This window comes from Diabrotica undecimpunctata, chromosome 2 (genome assembly GCF_040954645.1).
Source record: "Diabrotica undecimpunctata isolate CICGRU chromosome 2, icDiaUnde3, whole genome shotgun sequence".
Taxonomy (NCBI): Eukaryota; Metazoa; Arthropoda; class Insecta; order Coleoptera; family Chrysomelidae; genus Diabrotica; species Diabrotica undecimpunctata.
This window is the reverse complement of record NC_092804.1, coordinates 12,738,067-12,756,790: the sequence shown is the minus strand read 5'-3', so window position 1 is coordinate 12,756,790 and position 18,724 is coordinate 12,738,067. Positions and strand designations below refer to the sequence as shown.

The 18,724-nt window shown below is 37.7% G+C and overlaps 1 protein-coding gene across 2 annotated transcripts in view; it reads right to left on the bottom strand.

Annotated features, from left to right (window-relative positions):
• Positions 1-10,119: 10,119 nt before the first annotated feature.
• The window catches only part of LOC140434201 (peptidyl-alpha-hydroxyglycine alpha-amidating lyase 2-like), a 52,539-nt gene continuing 43,934 nt past the window's right edge, over positions 10,120-18,724 (bottom strand). For both annotated transcript variants that reach the window (XM_072522286.1, XM_072522287.1), the window contains exons 6-7: positions 17,556-17,662; positions 10,120-10,934 (exon numbers count right to left, since the gene is read on the bottom strand). In XM_072522286.1, the coding sequence (XP_072378387.1) occupies positions 10,809-10,934; positions 17,556-17,662 (233 nt within the window). In that variant the 3' untranslated portion in view covers positions 10,120-10,808. The remainder of the gene's footprint in view (positions 10,935-17,555; positions 17,663-18,724) is intronic.

The window sequence follows — 18,724 nt, the reverse complement described above, 5'->3', positions numbered from 1 at the left end:
AAAGACGGGGTGATAGAACCTTCTACGAGCCCATGGGTCTCTCCGGTGGTCCTGGTTAAGAAGAAAGACGGAACGACGAGGTTCTGTGTGGATTACCGTTTGCTGAACAACGTTACCAAGAAAGATAGTTATCCTCTGCCTCGGATCGATGACACATTGGACACATTGGCTGGAAGTAAATTGTTTTCTACTTTAGATTTGAAGTCTGGATACTGGCAGGTAGAAATGGACCCAGTCGATAAAGAAAAGACAGCCTTCACCACAGGATCTGGATTGTGGCAATTCAACGTTATGCCATTTGGACTTTGTAATGCTCCTGCGACATTTGAGAGGCTTATGGAAAATGTGTTGAGAGGGTTATCTTGGAAAACATGCCTGGTTTATTTAGATGACATAATCGTCTTGGGGGAGACATTCGAAGATCATTTGAGGAATTTAGAAAACGTTTTTAATCGACTTAAAGCTGCCCAATTGATGCTAAACCCCAAGAAGTGCCAGCTATTTCAAGGTAAAGTCAATTATCTGGGTCATATAGTCAGTAAAGAAGGAGTGGCCGTGGATAAGGGAAAAATCGATTCCATTAAGGAATGGCCAAAACCAACTGACAAACATCAAGTGAGAAGTTTTCTTGGACTATGTACTTACTACCGGAGGTTTATTAAGAAGTTTGCAGATATCGCTAAGCCATTAACGCGACTTACAGAGGAAGCAAGAGAATACCGCTGGGATATAGACTGCCAAAATGCCTTTGAGACCTTGAAAAAGCATTTAATAACAGCACCAATTTTAGGGTATCCACTGCCAGAAGGAGAGTTCATCTTAGATACAGATGCAAGTAATGTGGGAATTGGAGGAGTACTGTCTCAGATTCAAGGAGGACAGGAACGAGTCCTCGGATATTTTAGTAAAGTTCTTTCAAAACCTGAGCGGAATTATTGCGTCACGAGAAGAGAACTTCTGGCAGTAGTGAAATCAGTAGAGCACTTCTATCAATACCTCTATGGAAGAAAGTTTCTAATCCGAACCGACCATGCCGCCCTTAAGTGGTTGATGCAGTTTAAGAATCCAGAGGGTCAGATAGCCAGGTGGATCGAACGACTCCAAGAATACGATTTTAAGATTGAGCACCGGGCCGGAGTTAGCCACAGAAACGCTGATTCTCTTTCCAGAAGGCCATGCTCAGCAGAGTGTTCCTACTGCAACAAAACGGAATCCAAGGAAGCAGCAGTGCTAAGAACGACGATTGTCAACGACGACTGGACGCCTACTAAGATCAGGGAAGAACAAGAGAGAGATCCAGTTATACAGAAAATCCGAAAATGGAAAGAGGAAAACCGTCGACCACCTTGGCAGGAAATATCAAACCTATGCTCAGTAGTTAAGACGTATTGGGCCCAGTGGGACTCATTTATCATCGAAGATGGCTTGCTTAAACGAGTCCTGGAAAATGATGACGGTTCAGAGAAGAGAAGACAGTTGGTGATCCCAAAGAGCAGAATAGCCGAAGTACTTCGTCAGTTACACGACAGTCCATCGGGAGGGCATTTTGGTGTAAGGAAAACCCTTCAGCGAATTCGGGAACGGTTTTATTGGATGAACAGTTCCGACGATGTAAAAGACTGGTGTAAGAAATGTACTATTTGTGCCACGAGTAACGGGCCTTACCGAAAAAGGAGAGCTCCTATGAGACAATATAATGTTGGAAGCCCGTTTGAAAGAATAGCTTTGGACATCGCTGGGCCATTTCCAGAAAGTGAAAATGGAGGCAAGTACATGCTGGTAGTAATGGATTACTTCAGTAAGTGGGTCGAGATTTACGCACTTCCAGACCAGAAGGCCGCCACCGTTGCAGATAAGTTGATCCAAGAATATATCAGCCGATTTGGAGTGCCTTTGGAGATCCATAGTGACCAAGGCAGGAACTTCGAAAGCGATCTATTCCAAGGAATATGTGATAGACTAGGCATGAAGAAAACAAGAACTACAGCATATCATCCGCAATCTGATGGTATGGTAGAACGGATGAATAGGACAGTTGGCAAATATTTGACAAAGATGGTGTCTGATCATCAGCGAGACTGGGACCAATACCTTCCGTTCTTCACAATGGCCTACAGATCTGCTGTTAACGAATCAACAGGCCAGACACCAGCGAAAGTCCTATTCGGACGCGAAATGCGACTACCTTGTGATCTAGAGTTTGGGTGTCGACCTGGAGAAGATGTAGCAGGTGAAGATTATGTGATCGAATTACGAAGAAGAATGGACGATGTACATGAGTTGGTCCGTTCCCACCTTCAGATCGCTAGCGACCGAGTGAAGAAACGGTACGATACACAAGCCGAAAAGGGTTGCTTTAAGAAGAACGACAAAGTATGGCTGTATAATCCCAAGAAGCGAAAAGGTTGTTCTCCCAAATTGCAGCAGTTTTGGGAAGGTCCATACCTCATTATGGAGAAGATCAACGATGTCATCTACCGAATAAGCAAGATTCCGAAGGGAAAGCCGATGATAGTACATCATAACCGGCTGGCGTCTTTCGAAGGTGACCACGACGTAGATGAAGAAGTGGAAGTAAACCAAGTCCACGATGTGTCTGACCTCACGTTTGAGGAATTCATGGGTGCCTATGGAGGTACCGGTAAAGCGAGACATGGTGTTACCACTGAAGAAAAGCAAGATCTACTCGCGCTCCCCGATGACTACTCGCTGGCCCTCACCATCCCGGCCAGTATCAAAGACGCACCAGGGTTGGCATCCGTCTTTCGAAGGAAGTTTGGTCGAGTTGCAGAACTTCAATGCCAGGTGCCAGCTCCCGGTAAAACCTTGAAACTCCAAGATGCATCACGTTACCTTTTCTACCTGGTAACAAAAGACACTGCCCGTGACCAACCTACCTACCGAGATGTATGGGAAGCCTTACTTCAATTGAGAGAGCACGTACTAGAGTCCGACGTGCAAAAGTTAGCCATGCCAAAGTTGGAGTGCCGCCAATTAGATTGGAGGGTTATCCGAAATATGGTGGAGGAGATCTTTAAAGACACCGAAGTCCAGGTGTTAGTCTGTTGCAATCCGCATAGTTACTGGTGCGGAGAGAAAACCGTCCCTTGTCATTTTTATACAACTGGAAGTTGTAAAAGAGGGTCCAGTTGCCGATACCAGCATACAGTTCCGGCTCCAGTCCCGACAAGGTTCCAGGAGGAACCATCTTTTAAGAGGGGGGCAATGTTACGATAAATATACTGGCCTAACTTTTATGACTAATTATTCTGTTTTATTGTAGAAATTTCGGTGGAAGTCTAGATTCAAATTATGGTGAATTCTCCAACTTGATGTTCTCGACTATTCCAGTATATCAGGATTTCGTATATAAAGACAACATTTTTATATGGAGAGTTAGTTAATACTCAAGACCCGCGCTCGCGAATTTGTACGTACGGATATAATAAATTATTGTCAGATAAATTAATATAAATAAAGAAATAAATTAAGTCCGTAAGTGTTATAGATATTGAACCTTTTAATAAATTCACAACAGTATATAGATATTTTAAAATATCTAGATGATCTCGCTGACGCTAGGATTTGATCCCTGGCCCAAGACATTCTAGTAGCATTATTAATTCGTGAAGTATGAAAGGAGGGGACAGCAATAATGATCACTTTCTCTTAAAATCTAAGTTAAGAACACGAATATCAGTACAGAAGCTGAAGCCACAAGAACAAAGAAAAAGACAGAACATAGAAGCTTTTTAAATACCAAATTAAGAACTGAATTATCAAGTTGCCGTAAGCAACAGATTCCAACTGCTGGGAAAAGGAGAGCATAATGTAGACTTAGGACAAGCAGGCAGCAAGTGGCATTAGTTATAGAACAAGCAGTGAAGGAAACCATTGAAAAAAAAGACTTGCCCAAAACGGAAATTGTTTGACAAACAATGCAAGAAAATAAAAGCTACTTAGAACTGCAAATAAGAGAAATTGACATAATTGGCGACAGGAATCAACTAAGGAAATTCTTTAAGGAAGTTAAGACAGTCAGAGAAGGTGGAACTGTTGGGGTAACACGAGCCATGAGAAATGAAGCAGGTAAATTTATAATAATAGAAACAGAAATCGTCCAACGATGAAAGGAATACTTTCGTAATTTACTAAATATTGAAAGTTAGATGAAGAAAGCAGATATAACATTCTATTCTGAAGATGTGGAAATACCAGCACCAACACTTCACGAAGTAAATAATTCAATAACATCTCTTAAAGATCACAAAGTGAGAGAATTTATATGGAAATGGAAACGTTTTACATCAAAGATTGTATGACATTATTCTGAGAGTATTACATTAGAGACTAGATAAACCTTTTTGCCGGTTAAGCCTGACGTTTATTGAATTTCATGAGGTTACTTGATTATCTCTTATAATTATGTATATGATGGAATTAAAATACTGAAAACATAAATAATTTAAATTTAAATATTGCACATAAACTAAATCAATCTTTACGCTTATAAATTAATAAATAATCCGATCCTGCTTTCCTCTGAGTTCTATACCCGTACCGTATTTTCGAAATTTTTATGGAGAAATCGTGGCTTATGAACTTTTGATTGAGCAATAGATTGACAATCTGGGTGTTCTACGTACCGAAGTTGGTTGCAAAGCATGGATGGTCGAGGCCTAGATAGCTCCGTTAGATTATTACAAAGTAATAAAGGGTTATTAGTAGCGATATTACAAGCGATTGTAACAATTAGATACATTATTTTTTCGTTTCACAGGCAATTTAAATCGAACTCCCAGCTGGTTTCGGTCTTAGGTAATTATGCAGGAATTCAAAATAATGTTTATATAAACGTACGCTTTTCTTTGATAGACTGTTTTAGTAATAACATAACATGGATTTATGTTTTATTGTATTCTACATGTTTTTTCTCATTTTTATTAATTTTCTATTTTCGATATTGATTCAATATCGAAAGAAACGAAATGTAACCCTGACTGTTGCTTTAAACACACGTTAATCTCAATTTCAACTATAAAACACTCTTTTTAAATTAATGTGGTAGACTTTAGAGAAAGAAGAGTGACCTCATGCAATCAAAATTAATTTTTCATTGATGTAACTTCCATTATTAATTTATAATTTTTAGTTTGTAATTAATCATTTGTTAATTTATTCTTTAAAACAAGAAATTATCAAAATATTTGTTAAAAATGTGTATATTTTCATTTACTAGATACAATTTTAACCCACTTAAGTACCATACTACAGTTGAGTCCATGGTGCTACACCCGTGCGTCATTAACACCTGGCGGAATAAAACACATACTTTTTATCTAAGCATTATACTGTTATTAAGTAAAGACATATGTTACTTTTATGAAGTATTTATTGTGTCCTCGTTAGGTGAAGCCACTATTGAAGCGAAGGCAGAAAGCGGCTGCCCACAAGGAGGAGTTTTATCCCCATTACTGTGGGCTACGCTTATGGACGACCTACTTAATACACTGTCCAGGGAGGGTTTTTACTGTCTGGGTTATGCGGACGATTTGGTAATTGTAGTCCAAGGACGCTTTACCAAAATAATTTCGGAGAGACTTCAAGTCGCTCTGAGGATGATGGACAGCTGGTGTGAGGAAGAAGGCCTGAAGGCTAACCCTAAAAAAACATCTGTTGTTCCCTTCACCAGAAAAAGAGCACTGCAAGGCTTACAGCCACTAGTGCTCAAGGGAGTAGAAATCCCATTCACAAGTCAGGCCAAGTACTTAGGTGTAATATTCGACCAGAGGCTGACATGGAATGCATACATTCAGAAAGTCACACAGAAGGCCACTATGGCCCTGAACACATGTAGACGAATGTGTGGTAAGAATTGGGGGTTAAATCCTAAAATGAACCTCTGGTTGTACACAAGGGTTATAAGGCCCATGATAACTTATGGTTCAGTGGCGTGGTGGAACAAAACGCAACAGTCCGGGGCGATTCGATTGCTCAGTAGCACACAAAGGCTTGCATGCTTGAGTGTTACAGGGGCCATGAGAACAGCCCCAACGGACGCGCTAGAAGTTCTGCTAAACCTACCACCTCTGCATATATACATACGGAGTGAAGCCAGATCAACAGTACATCGGTTGATCCAAGGCCAAGCTCCAATAAGTATGATGCAGGGAGCTGATAACTTAAGGCTATACCAGGACATAAAGGCAGACCACGTTCTAGGAATGCCTGTAGACCGAATGGTTACGAGGTATAGTTTTAACAAAAATTTTCAAATTACAATACCAAAAAGAGAGGACTGGGAAACTGGTCCGCCGCTAACAGCAAACTCAATATGGTATACGGACGGCTCCAAAACGGATACAGGTACGGGGGCTGGAATATATGGCATAAAACCAAGGACGGAAGTCCGGGTATGTCTAGGAACATACGCGACCGTATTTCAAGCCGAATTAGCTGCTATACACAGGTGCGCTATGGAACTAATCGGCCGAAATGTAGATAACGACTCCATCGTTATCTATTCGGATAGTCAAGCGGCTCTAAAGGCTCTCAGTTCGGTACAGGTCGATTCATGGCTGGTATGGAACTGTTTGGATGTCCTCTCTCAGGTGGGAAGTCAAAACAGGTTGACACTTGCCTGGGTGCCGGGACATAAGGGTCATCGTGGCAACGAGAAGGCCGATGAATTGGCCCGAGAAGGCGCATCTACGCCACTGGTTGGTCCGGAACCCTTCTTTGGAATCGCAAATACGATAAAAAGGGCAGCCATACACAAATGGGTGCAACAGAAGTCTCTTGAGTGGTGGAACAACTCACCAGGACAGAGGCAGGCCAAACAGTTCATCAAAGGACATTCGGCTAAATTTACAGCAGACTTACTTTCGCACAGACGCAGGACTGTCAGAATGATAGTGGGTCTACTCACTGGGCACTGTAGACTCAATAGACACTTGAGTCTCATAGGCCTGACAGAAGAGGACACCTGTCGTTTCTGTCTGGAAGAAGAGGAAACCGCTCTACACGTTCTGTGCCATTGCGAAGGTCTCGCACGAATGCGGTTTCTAGAACTCGGAGAGGAAAAACCGGAAGCACCAGGCTACATGAAAAGGCCACTATCAAGGCTGTTGAGTCTCATTAAGAGGACCAAGCTAGATGAAGTGCTTTAAAATAAGGGGGAAACACAATAGATCTGCAAAGGTCGCAGTGTATCAGGCTCTATTGGCCGCCCCATTTTCTACATTCTACTTTTATGAACGCTCTAGACTCAGTACATAGAAAAAGATAGGTACAAAAATGATTCTTGAGGACATTTTCAGATTTTAAGTACAATTTGTGACGTTTCTGGTTTGTGTACTTGTGATTGTTAGTTTATTAAATGTTTGATGTTATTTTTTTGTCCTGTTTTTGCATTTAGAATTTATTTATATTACACAAACAGTTGGTTTCACAACTAATTTTATATTGGAGTTTGAAATTTTATGGTAAGTGTATTTTATTTTGCAATTAATTTACATAAAAAGTTAACCTCATTCACACAGTTAATGAATGGTTTTGTTTAAGTTTCCGCAAAAGTGAAGAAAATGACAAAAAGAAAATATGTTATTGAATATTTTTAGATTATGCCTGAAAAACCTCTTACTTTACAAGCACAATAACTTGTTTTAAATTTAATCAAGTACTTTAAATTAGAAAAAATAAAGGAGGATCGTTGGAACCGTTTTCATTTGTTCAAGAGATATAAAAATACAATTTTCAAATGTGCACTAAAAGGATATGGGAAGGTTTCGGAGATCCCGCGGGTTGACTGAGTTACAGACCAATAGGTACTAGATAGGATAGAAAAAAAATTATATTTCACAGAGCGTCATAGAAATGAAGCCAAAGTTTCTGGGTCATATTTCGTAATCTAAAATCTGAGATACTCCAAGTTATCTTCTACTTATCTACTAACTTGATACAAGTGTAAGTTGGTTTTGCCGAGGTTCTGCCTCAGGCTCTTTTATCTTTTATGCCACCCACCCTTATATGAATCAATGTATAATTTTAGTCCCTACGCTAATTTTATGGCTTTTCCAGATTTTCATCAGCTTAGCCATTGCATTTTTTGCATTTTAGGTAACGAAATTTTTGATTAAGTTTTTTTTTTCAGATGGCGTCTTACGAATCAGAGCAGAACTGCATTCAAAAGTTTACGGAGGAAGCAATATTAGATGATGAGAAAGAAAAACCTTTCTATAATGATGATGATCACCAAGAGGAAGATTATAGAAGAAGTAATAATTCAGAGAGCGAACAAAATATTTCGGATATTGCAGTGGAAACATCTCCTGTCACAAAAGCATTTTTTATTGGCAAAAACAAATCTACTAAGTGAAAAAAAGACGCACCATCAAAGACTGTTAATACCAGATCTGTAAATTTATTGAAACGATAACCTAGTCCGAAAACTTCAACTAAAATATTGGGAGATCCACTTGAAATACGGAAATACTTTTTTAATACAAATATGTTAAAAATTATTGTCAAATATATAAATCCGCATATTGCTTCAACTGCGGCCAAATATTCTCGTAAAAGAGGTACATCACCTACGGACATGTGCGAGCTTCAAGCACTCTGTATTGGTTGTACTTAGCGTCTTAAAATCAACTCGCTTAAATTTATGAGACTTAAACAATACCCAAGGAACATAGGTGAAGTTATTTCTACTTGTGATGTCTCTAAGCAGGTTTCAATTTTTATTAAGATTCGACAATTCTGAAACTCGCGAAGAACAAGAAGCTGGACCAGTTAGCACCCATATGGAAAATATTTGATGCTTCGTTACCAACAATAAAACTGCTTACAGTCCTTTTCATTTGGTAATAGTGGATAACAAACTGCAAGTGTTTCAAGGGCGTTGTTAGTTGATGCTAGTGTTACTTTGCTTCAAATCTTGAAGTCTATGTAGGGCAGCAACCTGATGACCCTTATGCTGTGAGCAACTCTTCCAATGCGGTAGTCTGTAGTCTTGAGAATATGTGAACTCATATATGGATCAGGAAGGAATATTACTACCGATAACTGGTTCATAAGTATTAGAGACAAGACAAGACTGTTATATGAGAGTCGTTATACGCGAAAAAGCTGAAAGTAGTTGGTTAGTTCAAAAAACAAAACAGAATTACCACCTGAATTTGTCTACCCCCCCCCCCCCCAAAGTCACGGTTAGTTCTTCTTCTTCTTCTTTTGGCATCATAACACTGGATGGGTCTTTGCCTGTCTGGCTACGTCCTTCCATTCAGATCTCTCTTGGGCCCTTCTCCTCCATTGTCTTGTATTCATGGTATTCAGGTCGTCTTCCACGTCATCCAACCATCTCGTCCTGGCCCTTCCTTTTTTCCGCCTTCCTACCGGCTTGCACTGTAACACATTCTTTGTCGTTTTCGTGTTATCTTGTCGCTGAACATGTTCCAGCCATGACAGTCTTGGACTTTTCACAAATCTTAAAATCCACAAGGAATCTACGTTCCTGTAGTTGGCTGTATACCATATATTAAAAAATTAATTAAAATCCTTTGTAAAAGGTATATATTTAAATATATACCTTTTACAAAGGATTTTAATTATTTTTTTAAATCTTAAAATCTCTCGTCGTTTCTCCTGATTCTCCATGTGCCGTCTTCCTCTTGCACCGGGGTTTCATAACCATAGGTTACTACGGGTCTAATCAAAGTTTTGTAGATAGTCATTTTGGTTCTTTTGTCTAATAATTTCGATGTCATCAATCGCTTATTAGCATAGTATGTACGATTTCCGATGGAAATACCTGCATTAATTTCGCTACTTGCGAAATTCTTCTGAATTCTTCTTCATGTACTTAGTTTTTGTTTGGTTTATTTTAAGCCCTCTTTTTTGTGCTTCAGTATCAATTTCCTTGAACGTTTCCATTAGTCGTGCCTTGCTTCTACTAATAATGGCGACATCGTCTGCATATGCAATAATTTGTACTGTTTTGATGTTTATATGGCCTGTTACATTGGTTTTTCTGATGACTGCTTCAAGAACTAGGTTGAACAGCATGATTGAAAGTCCGTGTACAGTGTTAAAAGGTTGTAATAAAAAACATTCACCATAATTGTCTGTATATTTTTATTGTCTACTGTTGTCTACATAAATACTATACATACTTCAACAAGTATACAGGTTTTTGGTCTAAATCACCGCAATACTTTTTGCTAAACTTCTTACAAAATGTAAAGACCTCTTAAAAATCTATAAAAGACATCAACATTCTTTTGAATAATGTCAAGAAGTATTCAGTTAACTATGTTTTAATCTCATTATGTAACTTTAGGTAACAAGTAGCTAAAGAAGAAGCCAAGATATAATACAAAATTAAAACTACTGTTTTATATATTTTTTTAACTAATTATTAATAATTTGAGAGAGCTACTTCAATGGAAAATACTTTCCAACCTATTTAATAATTTATATCTGCATTTTCAGCAGATGTGATTTATAACAAAAATTAATGTTCTCAAAAGAAGTCATAAAATGAGTTTTATTACAGGAAAATAACAAAAATAACTAAACTCATTAATAAAACAACTAACTAATGATTAACTTAAACAAAATTAGATTATTCAACTAGAAAAAAATAATTATAATTTAGAGAAACAATTTTTTGACTTCTTCAGTAACTTTTCACTAAACTTTTGAACAAATCTCTAAACTACACTTTTGCGAATAAAAGACGGAAGCATTGTTAAGTGATACTGGGTAAGATATTATTGTTGCGATTTTTTTCCTCTACGTAGGCCTCGCTATTTTTTAGGTTGGACTAAATCGAATTTCCACACCCTATTTGGATAAATTTCAACGACGTACAATGCAGAACCGTTTGGACACACTGCGATATCGTGGGGGTTTCCAAATTTCTGTCCAAGTTTCTAGAAAAAAAAAATAAATATATCAAATTCATTTTCGAGGTATGCAGGTATAAAATATACAGCGAGGGGCAAAATTATTGAATAAATTGATTTTTTTGAGAATTGAGAATTTTGAGAACCACCTGACACAGCAAGAAAAATGCGCACCTGAATGAGTAAACCTCTGCATGGGCGACATCTCAATGAGATCAGCCAAGAATATGTCGACAATATAGCGTCAAACTATCGGTTGACATCAGGAAAGATGTTTCCCCAGACTGACGGTTTCCTACTTACCATTCAGGATCAGGTTATTCCAACTAAAAATTACCTGAAATATATTGTTAAAGATCCTCAAGTCCAAAATGGCTAATGCCGATATGGATGCCAAGCCATCCAACATCTTATCGGTGGCTGCCAGGCATTTGTCGGTACTGATTAAAAAGAACGCCATGACTAAGTAGGAAAAATTATCTACCAAGAGCTAGCTGACAAACTAAGACTTGTCCAAACCGACCATCTTCCTTATTATCAATACGTCCCTGACAGAATGCTTGAAAATGACAACTACAAGCTATACTGGGACCGCACTGTGCTTACAGACCAACCAGTGGCGCATAATAGACCGGATCTCATACTAGTTAATAAACTTACTAGGCAAACAACACTTATTGATGTAACGAAAAGATCGCCAAGTACAGAGATCTTGAAATACAAATCAGGAGACAATGGAGAATGGAAAGTACCCAGACAGTACCTATTATTCTATCTGCTACTGGTGTTATTCCCAAAAACCTCCTAAAGAACATCAAACAGTTGGGTCTAAATGAACATCACTATAAGGCCATGCAGAATACTCGTCACGACGTCCAGATGTGTACGAAAATTTTTGGGAGATACTCCAACATACCAAGTTACCTAGGGCTCGATAACACGGAAAGAGTCCCACCAGAGCTCAATCCTTTTGATACCGTAGGTATCTGTGATGAGTGAATTTTCCCTTTAGAGGGAGTGTGAGCCGTATGGCTAAATCTGATAGTATTAATAGTAATTTTGGGGACTGGAATGGGAGGCATCGTAAAAAAGTGTCAAAGTCACAAGACGTCACAGTACAAATGAGTTTGGGAAGCCCTATACTAATGTATGTTAATAAATGTGTGATTGTTAGAAATGACTACCTTATTAATTTAATTTTAACCTACATAATTCTCTACTGTGTTGAATTCTTTGTGAAAAATAAGCGTTTAGTCTACGAAGTTAATGTTTTCTATACTATTTTCCTGCGATTTCGTGATTTTTCTTAATTTGGACATTTTCTTTTGATTTGAATCTCCCTTCTTGATCGTCAATAAATATTATTTTCATGTTCGTTTAATGTCGTGATTTTTTTCTAGCTATTAGGTAATTTTGACCCCTTGTCTATTCCATACGGCTTTATATTTACGACTTTCACAAATTCTTGTTAGTTACCATGACATAGCGTGCTAGTCAAAATATCATTATACTAAGGATTTTATCTCATCCGCTATAGAGTAATTAGGAAAACTGTAAAACATATATTTTTCAAAATGACTTCTTAGAAGATAAGCAACCTTCTTAACGACCAAAGGTCATATACCTAAAACGTAAAAAAGCACCGACATCTCGCCTCTCAACACTCGTTGATTAAGCAATAATACATTCCCCTTCAGCAGAATAAAAAAAGACGCCAAAGAAAAAGAAGAAAGACGACACAGATAACAGAGGCGGACTACGAAGCTCTTTTGGATTATCTATAGTTTGGTTCCTTTGCATATTTTTACGTAGGCATCTACAAACGTCCTCAAAAATTGCAAAATCTTTCAATCTTTCAATGATACAGACTCAAATTCTAATTAAATTAAGGTCTTTTAATTGTTATCATGGGATATATCAAACAAAAATTGACATAACTAATGACAATGATTGATTCTGACCGCGGCTACTAAGAATTTGAAATTTTGAGCAAGTGCCGATAAATTAAGAATGAGGAAAAATCAGACAAACATGAATACTGTACCAATAAAGAGGATTTAGCATATGAAACGGAGTGGATTATAAAAAAGAACAGAAATACCAAAAACCGTTAAATTAATACTTCATTATTTCCTTCCTCCACAGAGAAAGCAATAGCGGAAAAACACATTCAAAGCCAAAATTACACCACCGGTTGTAGTAGGTTTCGAAAATGCTTCCAACTTAAGTAAGACTCTAGTCGATGCTGGTATTAAATTAACCATGAAAGTGATAAATAGTGAAGTGATGAAAATTAATATACCCGAGAATACTCAATACAGAAAACTAAGGAGTTTAAATACGAATAAACCTTCGTATCATACTTATGAAAGTAAACAAAAAAGACCGAACAGAGTAATGGTAAAAAACTACTTCAAAGCTGTCAAGCAATTTGATTAAACCAATCTGAGAGACTTGCACACCCCTTAGAATGACATTCGGGTGTTACAATTCATTGGAGCGAGGTGTATTGATTCGTGTTATCAGGCTGCGCCCAGTTCGGCGAATCGGTGCCCGAGAATGTGGGTCCTTCGTGTCCAAGTTCTGGGGTTTTGTTAATTTTTTTGGATTGCTGTCGCCTTTTTGTTAGTATTTTTTGATTTTTTTGGTGACCAAAGCCTTTATTTATTTAATAATCGTAGAGCTACAAATAATCTAGATTTTATGTGTTTGCCATCATATCTTATTATCTCCCCAAGGATCGGGCTTAGGTGATTTTCTAATTGTAAAAATCTAATTCTGACTTCTTTAGCCATTTTATCTATGACCCTTACTTGTCGGAGTTCTCTAAACAAAAAGCGTTCAGCAACGTATTTGGGTACATTTGCCTCTTCTCTGAGGATGTTATTATGAGATGCTTGTAGTTTCTTTTTGAAAATTGCTTATGTGTCCTCATGCGAAAGATGAGGAAGATAATGCTGTTTATCAGTCTCATTTTCTTCTTTATGTGCAGTTTGCTTTTTCTACCCGTCAGTCCTCTTATTGCTGCTCTGACTGTTGTTGTTTTTTGGATCATTGTGTCCACGTGTTGCGTGAAGGTTAAGCCTTACCATAGTGACTCCTAGGTATTTTGCTTCTCTTCTCCATTCGATGGGATTATCTTGCACTAACAGCTGTTCCTCTGGAATTTCTCTTTTTTTTTAATATAGTTGCTTGTGTCTTTTTTGAATTGATTGTTATTTTCTATTGGATACACAATTCTTTAATGTTATCCAATGCTGCCTGTAGATTGTTGATCGCTACTTCTAAGTTTCTGTGCAATCGCTGTGTCGTCTGCATAAAGGCTGAGTAGTGTTCCTGGTGTTCTTGGAACATCTGCGGTGTATATTGTGTACAGTAGGGGTGACAGGACTGCTCCTTGTGGCACTCCAGCCGCCGAAGCTCCGGGCTTGGATAGTACTTGTCCTATTCGTACCCTGAAGATTCGGTTGCCCAAGTACGAAGAGCTCAGTCTTGGCATGGCCTCACTGTATATCCGTATCCTCTTATTTTGTATATTAGGCCTTTATGCCAGACTCTGTCGAAGGCTTTGCTTACATCCAGGAACGCTGCTTCTGTGTACTGTTTGTCGTTAAATCCAGTTGTTAAGTATTCTGTCAGTCTTAGTACTTCTAATTCGCTAGAGTGATCTACTCTAAATCCGAACTGAGCTTCTGGAATTAGTTCTATTTCGTATGTTACGGCTTGTAGTCTGCTTATTATTACTCTTTCTACGAGAATTCTGACTGCTGGCAGTAAGCTTATCGGCCTGTTGTTATCAAAGCAGTCTGCACAGCACATATTGAAAAAGGCATAACTCATAAAGAGGATACAAAGCTATTCAAGCTGATAAGAAATTGAAGTGGAGAACTAAAAACTGACATATTGAGCATGAGAGTTAAAATTCAACCATTAAAGAGTTTAGGACTGGTACCACAGTGCAAAAGATGTCTATGGTCATACCTGGAATTATTTTAATAAGGAACCAAGATGTGTTAAATGCATCTGTAAGCACCTTACAAAATATTGAAAAAAACCATTAAAAGAAGAACAAAAATGGATCCATTGTGGGAAATAATTCTACAAACTATCGCAGATTTCAAGTTACCAAAAAATGTAGTATTTGAGAAATCAGAGAACAAATAAAGCTAGTGCTCCAAAACTGCATTTAGTTGAAAATAGCTGAGGTTATACTAATAGCAAAACCAGGGATTTCACCAAATAAAGTGTCCTTACATAGACTAATATTACTTTTACCAGTGATGGCGAATCTGTTCGAGAAACTCCTGCTTAAAAGAATGAATCCAATAATAGAAGAAAAAAAAGTGATTCCAAACCAGAAATTTGGCTTCAGAAATAAACATTCTACGATGGATTGGGTACACAGAATTACCAACATAATTGAAAAATCATTAAAAGAAAAGAAAGTCTGTTCTTCAATATTTTTAGATGTAGCTAAGGCTTTCGACAAAGTATGGCATGCAGGTTTAATCTACGTACAACCAAAGTTATATGGAATCATCTGGTATTTCTTATTATTTCAACAAATTTAAAAAAACCAGCCTACGAAGTCAAAGAATATTTATTTTAAAGCAATTTAATCACCAATACACAAAATTAAAAATGATGGTAAACTCTTGAAATAATATACTGAAACCACTTGTTTACGGTTAATAATATAAAAATCTTCAATGCGAAACGACTAATATTTAAATTGTTTTTATTTATTTGTGTTTTTTTTAGTAGTCAGTGTAACCACTCCTAACCCTTATGGAAGCTTCAATTTGCGTGTGCATGCTCCTATACAAATTGTCAATATTTTGTTGTGGCAGGTTGTTTCATTCTTCAAGAGCAGTTTTTAAGTATAAATACACTCGCGATCATAAAATCCGGGTCACCTTGAAAATCACCGATATTTCATTTTTAACGAGCTTTATCGTAAATAATAATAACACAAATACAAACTAATGCATATTTCTGAGAATTGTTGCGGTTTCCTTTGTAACAAAGAATTCCAATAGTGCCGATTTCGCGGTAAAGTGCACACTTCCCAAAATGAACGCTACCTGTAACTCCGCTTGTTTTAAATATCTCGTTTGTACTTCGACTTTCTGTTCAAATGCAACGGACAAACGTTTATTATTGCCACCATTAGTGTTTATTAGTGCCATTATTAGTGTTTATTTTTTGACAAAAATGCCTTTGACTGTTGTTGAAACGGCACAAATTGTTGCACTTGTGGAAGACGGTCACACTCAACGGCAAGTCGCAAGAACTGTTAGCGTAAGCCTTTCTACGGTTCAACGAGTGCTTCAACGTTTCAGGAGGCAAGTTTGTTAACCAGGCGACCTGGTTCTGGATGAAGAAGAACGACCAAGTCACTAGATGACCGTTTCCTTGTGTTTCAGGCTTTACGAAACCGGACCTCAACTGCGGTTATGCATCAAAATCGTCTAGAGGAAGTACGAAATCGCAATTTTAGTGTTGCAACAGTCAGAAGAAGACTTCGTTCTTCTTGACTATCTTCTCGGGTAATGGCTAGAGGACCGCCACTTCGCCGGGTGCCTCGAGTTGCACGACTAGCTTTTGCTCGACAATACGCGCATTGGGGAATTAACGATTGTAGCAAAGTGTTATACTCAGATGAATCCCGTTTCTGCCTAACTGGATCCTATGGACGTGTAAGAGTTTGGAGGAGAACCGGTGAACGATTTTCACAAGCTTGCATTGCTCCAAGAATGCCATTTGGTGGAGGCTCGGTCATGGCTTGGGGAGGTATATCTTCCCACTTCCACACAGAATTACCCTTCATCAAAAATGGGTCCCTAACTGCACGAAGGTACATTGCGGAGATTCCGGAATAACATGTTATACCTAACATGGCAGGGCTTGGAGAAAACGCCGTTTTTATGCAGGACAACGTGCGACCGCACATTGCCAGGACCAGTATGTAATACTTGGACGAAGTTGGAATTACAAGGGTACCATGGCCAGCTAGGTCTCTGGACCTGAATCCCATCGAACATCTCTGGCACGATTTGAAAAAACGTATTCAAACCCATACACCTCCTTCTAACAACGCACAGGAGCTTAAGGATCTGTTAGTGAGAGAGTGGAATAACATACCACAACATGTAATCCGGAGAAAAATTGAGAGTATGCCCCGTCGTCTGCAAGAGGTTATTAGAGCAAGGGGAGGCAATACACGATATTGGTCATTGAAATTTTACTGATTTTTTACCACGTTCTGTATTTTCCATTTTTTTTCGTATGTCTTTTTATCAACAATTTGATTTGTTTTCTGTTTTTTTCAATAAAAACAATAAAAAACCATTTTTTTTCTTTCAAAACAAACATTAATGACAAATAAAAAATATATTAGCCAAAAAAAGGTTATTACTGCACCAGAGGCAAAAATATTTAAGAAACTTGAAATTTTCAAGATGACCCGGATTTTATGATCGCGAGTGTAATTTTACCTATTTTAAACACCAATGAATCATCTAATTACTCGTTTAAAGTAAAACATGTGCTAATAAGGTATGGATAATTTTAATACGGCTTTCTAAAGGTTAGTTGGTCAGGCCCTGTAAAAGGAAAATGGGAGGTATTTTGTTGGGCATTGATTACCTCCTCAGGCGCCCAATGATCGATGACCGACTCCGTCTGTGGGTCGATGGTCATTCCCTGGACGGGAAGCGTGGACGTGGGGCCATTCACTGCGTAAACGAGCTTGCCTGGAATACAAAATACAAAGTGTTACATATTAATCTTAATACCAGCTAATTGTTAATAGTAACAAGAATGTTTTTAAATATCTGTTTTAATATTTGTTAAAAAATCATTGTAATCAATATATTGTTTCAAATTTTAAGGGTATACAATTGCTTATTAATTTAGTAAAGCATTACAAAAAAATTTCCGTCGCGTATTTGATAACCTACGATATTAGTGTTCTGTGTATCTTTATTTTAGTCGTTTTACTTAATTTTCTGTTTTTAAATATATTGTTATGTCTTCTGAGGGCTTGGTTTCTCTTTACAATTTTATTAGTTCCTGAATTTCTTTTTAGTTATTGACGATATCGATCTTTAGTTGACACTCTTTCGCACCGGGGAAACAAATGCAAATATTTTACACAAATTGAGTTATCACACTATGATTAAACTATTTTGTTAGTCTAGTCATCAGAGTATTAATCTTTAAAAATCATACGAACAAGCTGAAACTGTCAATTTTATGACCCCAGAAGAATGCAAAAAAGTTTACCACTCCTACCACCGGTTTTCCTTTAAAAAGCCCCCTAGTCATGGGCGCCCATAGGGGGGGCAAGAGGGGGCAGTTGCCCCCCCTATCATTAGTAATATTATTTAAAAAATCAGTATGTATGTAAGTATATTTAAAAAAAAATACATTATTTACGCATATTGTGGCGAGAAACTTGCAACAATACCTCAAAACAGCAAACAACCGGAAACTAATCTAGCGAAATACCGAGAAATGCGGTAGGTACTTCCTTAACAATGCCTCGAATGTAGCTACCTACCATAATATATATATATATATATATATATATATATATATATATATATATATATATATATATATACCAAAAAATATACTTCACATAGAGTTCAAAATGAGCTAATAAATATATGTGGCTTAGTTGTTCGACGGCAAATTATCGAAAAAATAAACCATCCAAACACAATCGCATTTTCCTTGCTTGCCGATGAGACTGCAGATATATCTGGAGTCGAACAACTATCTATTGGGGTGAGATATGTTGAAAAACAAAC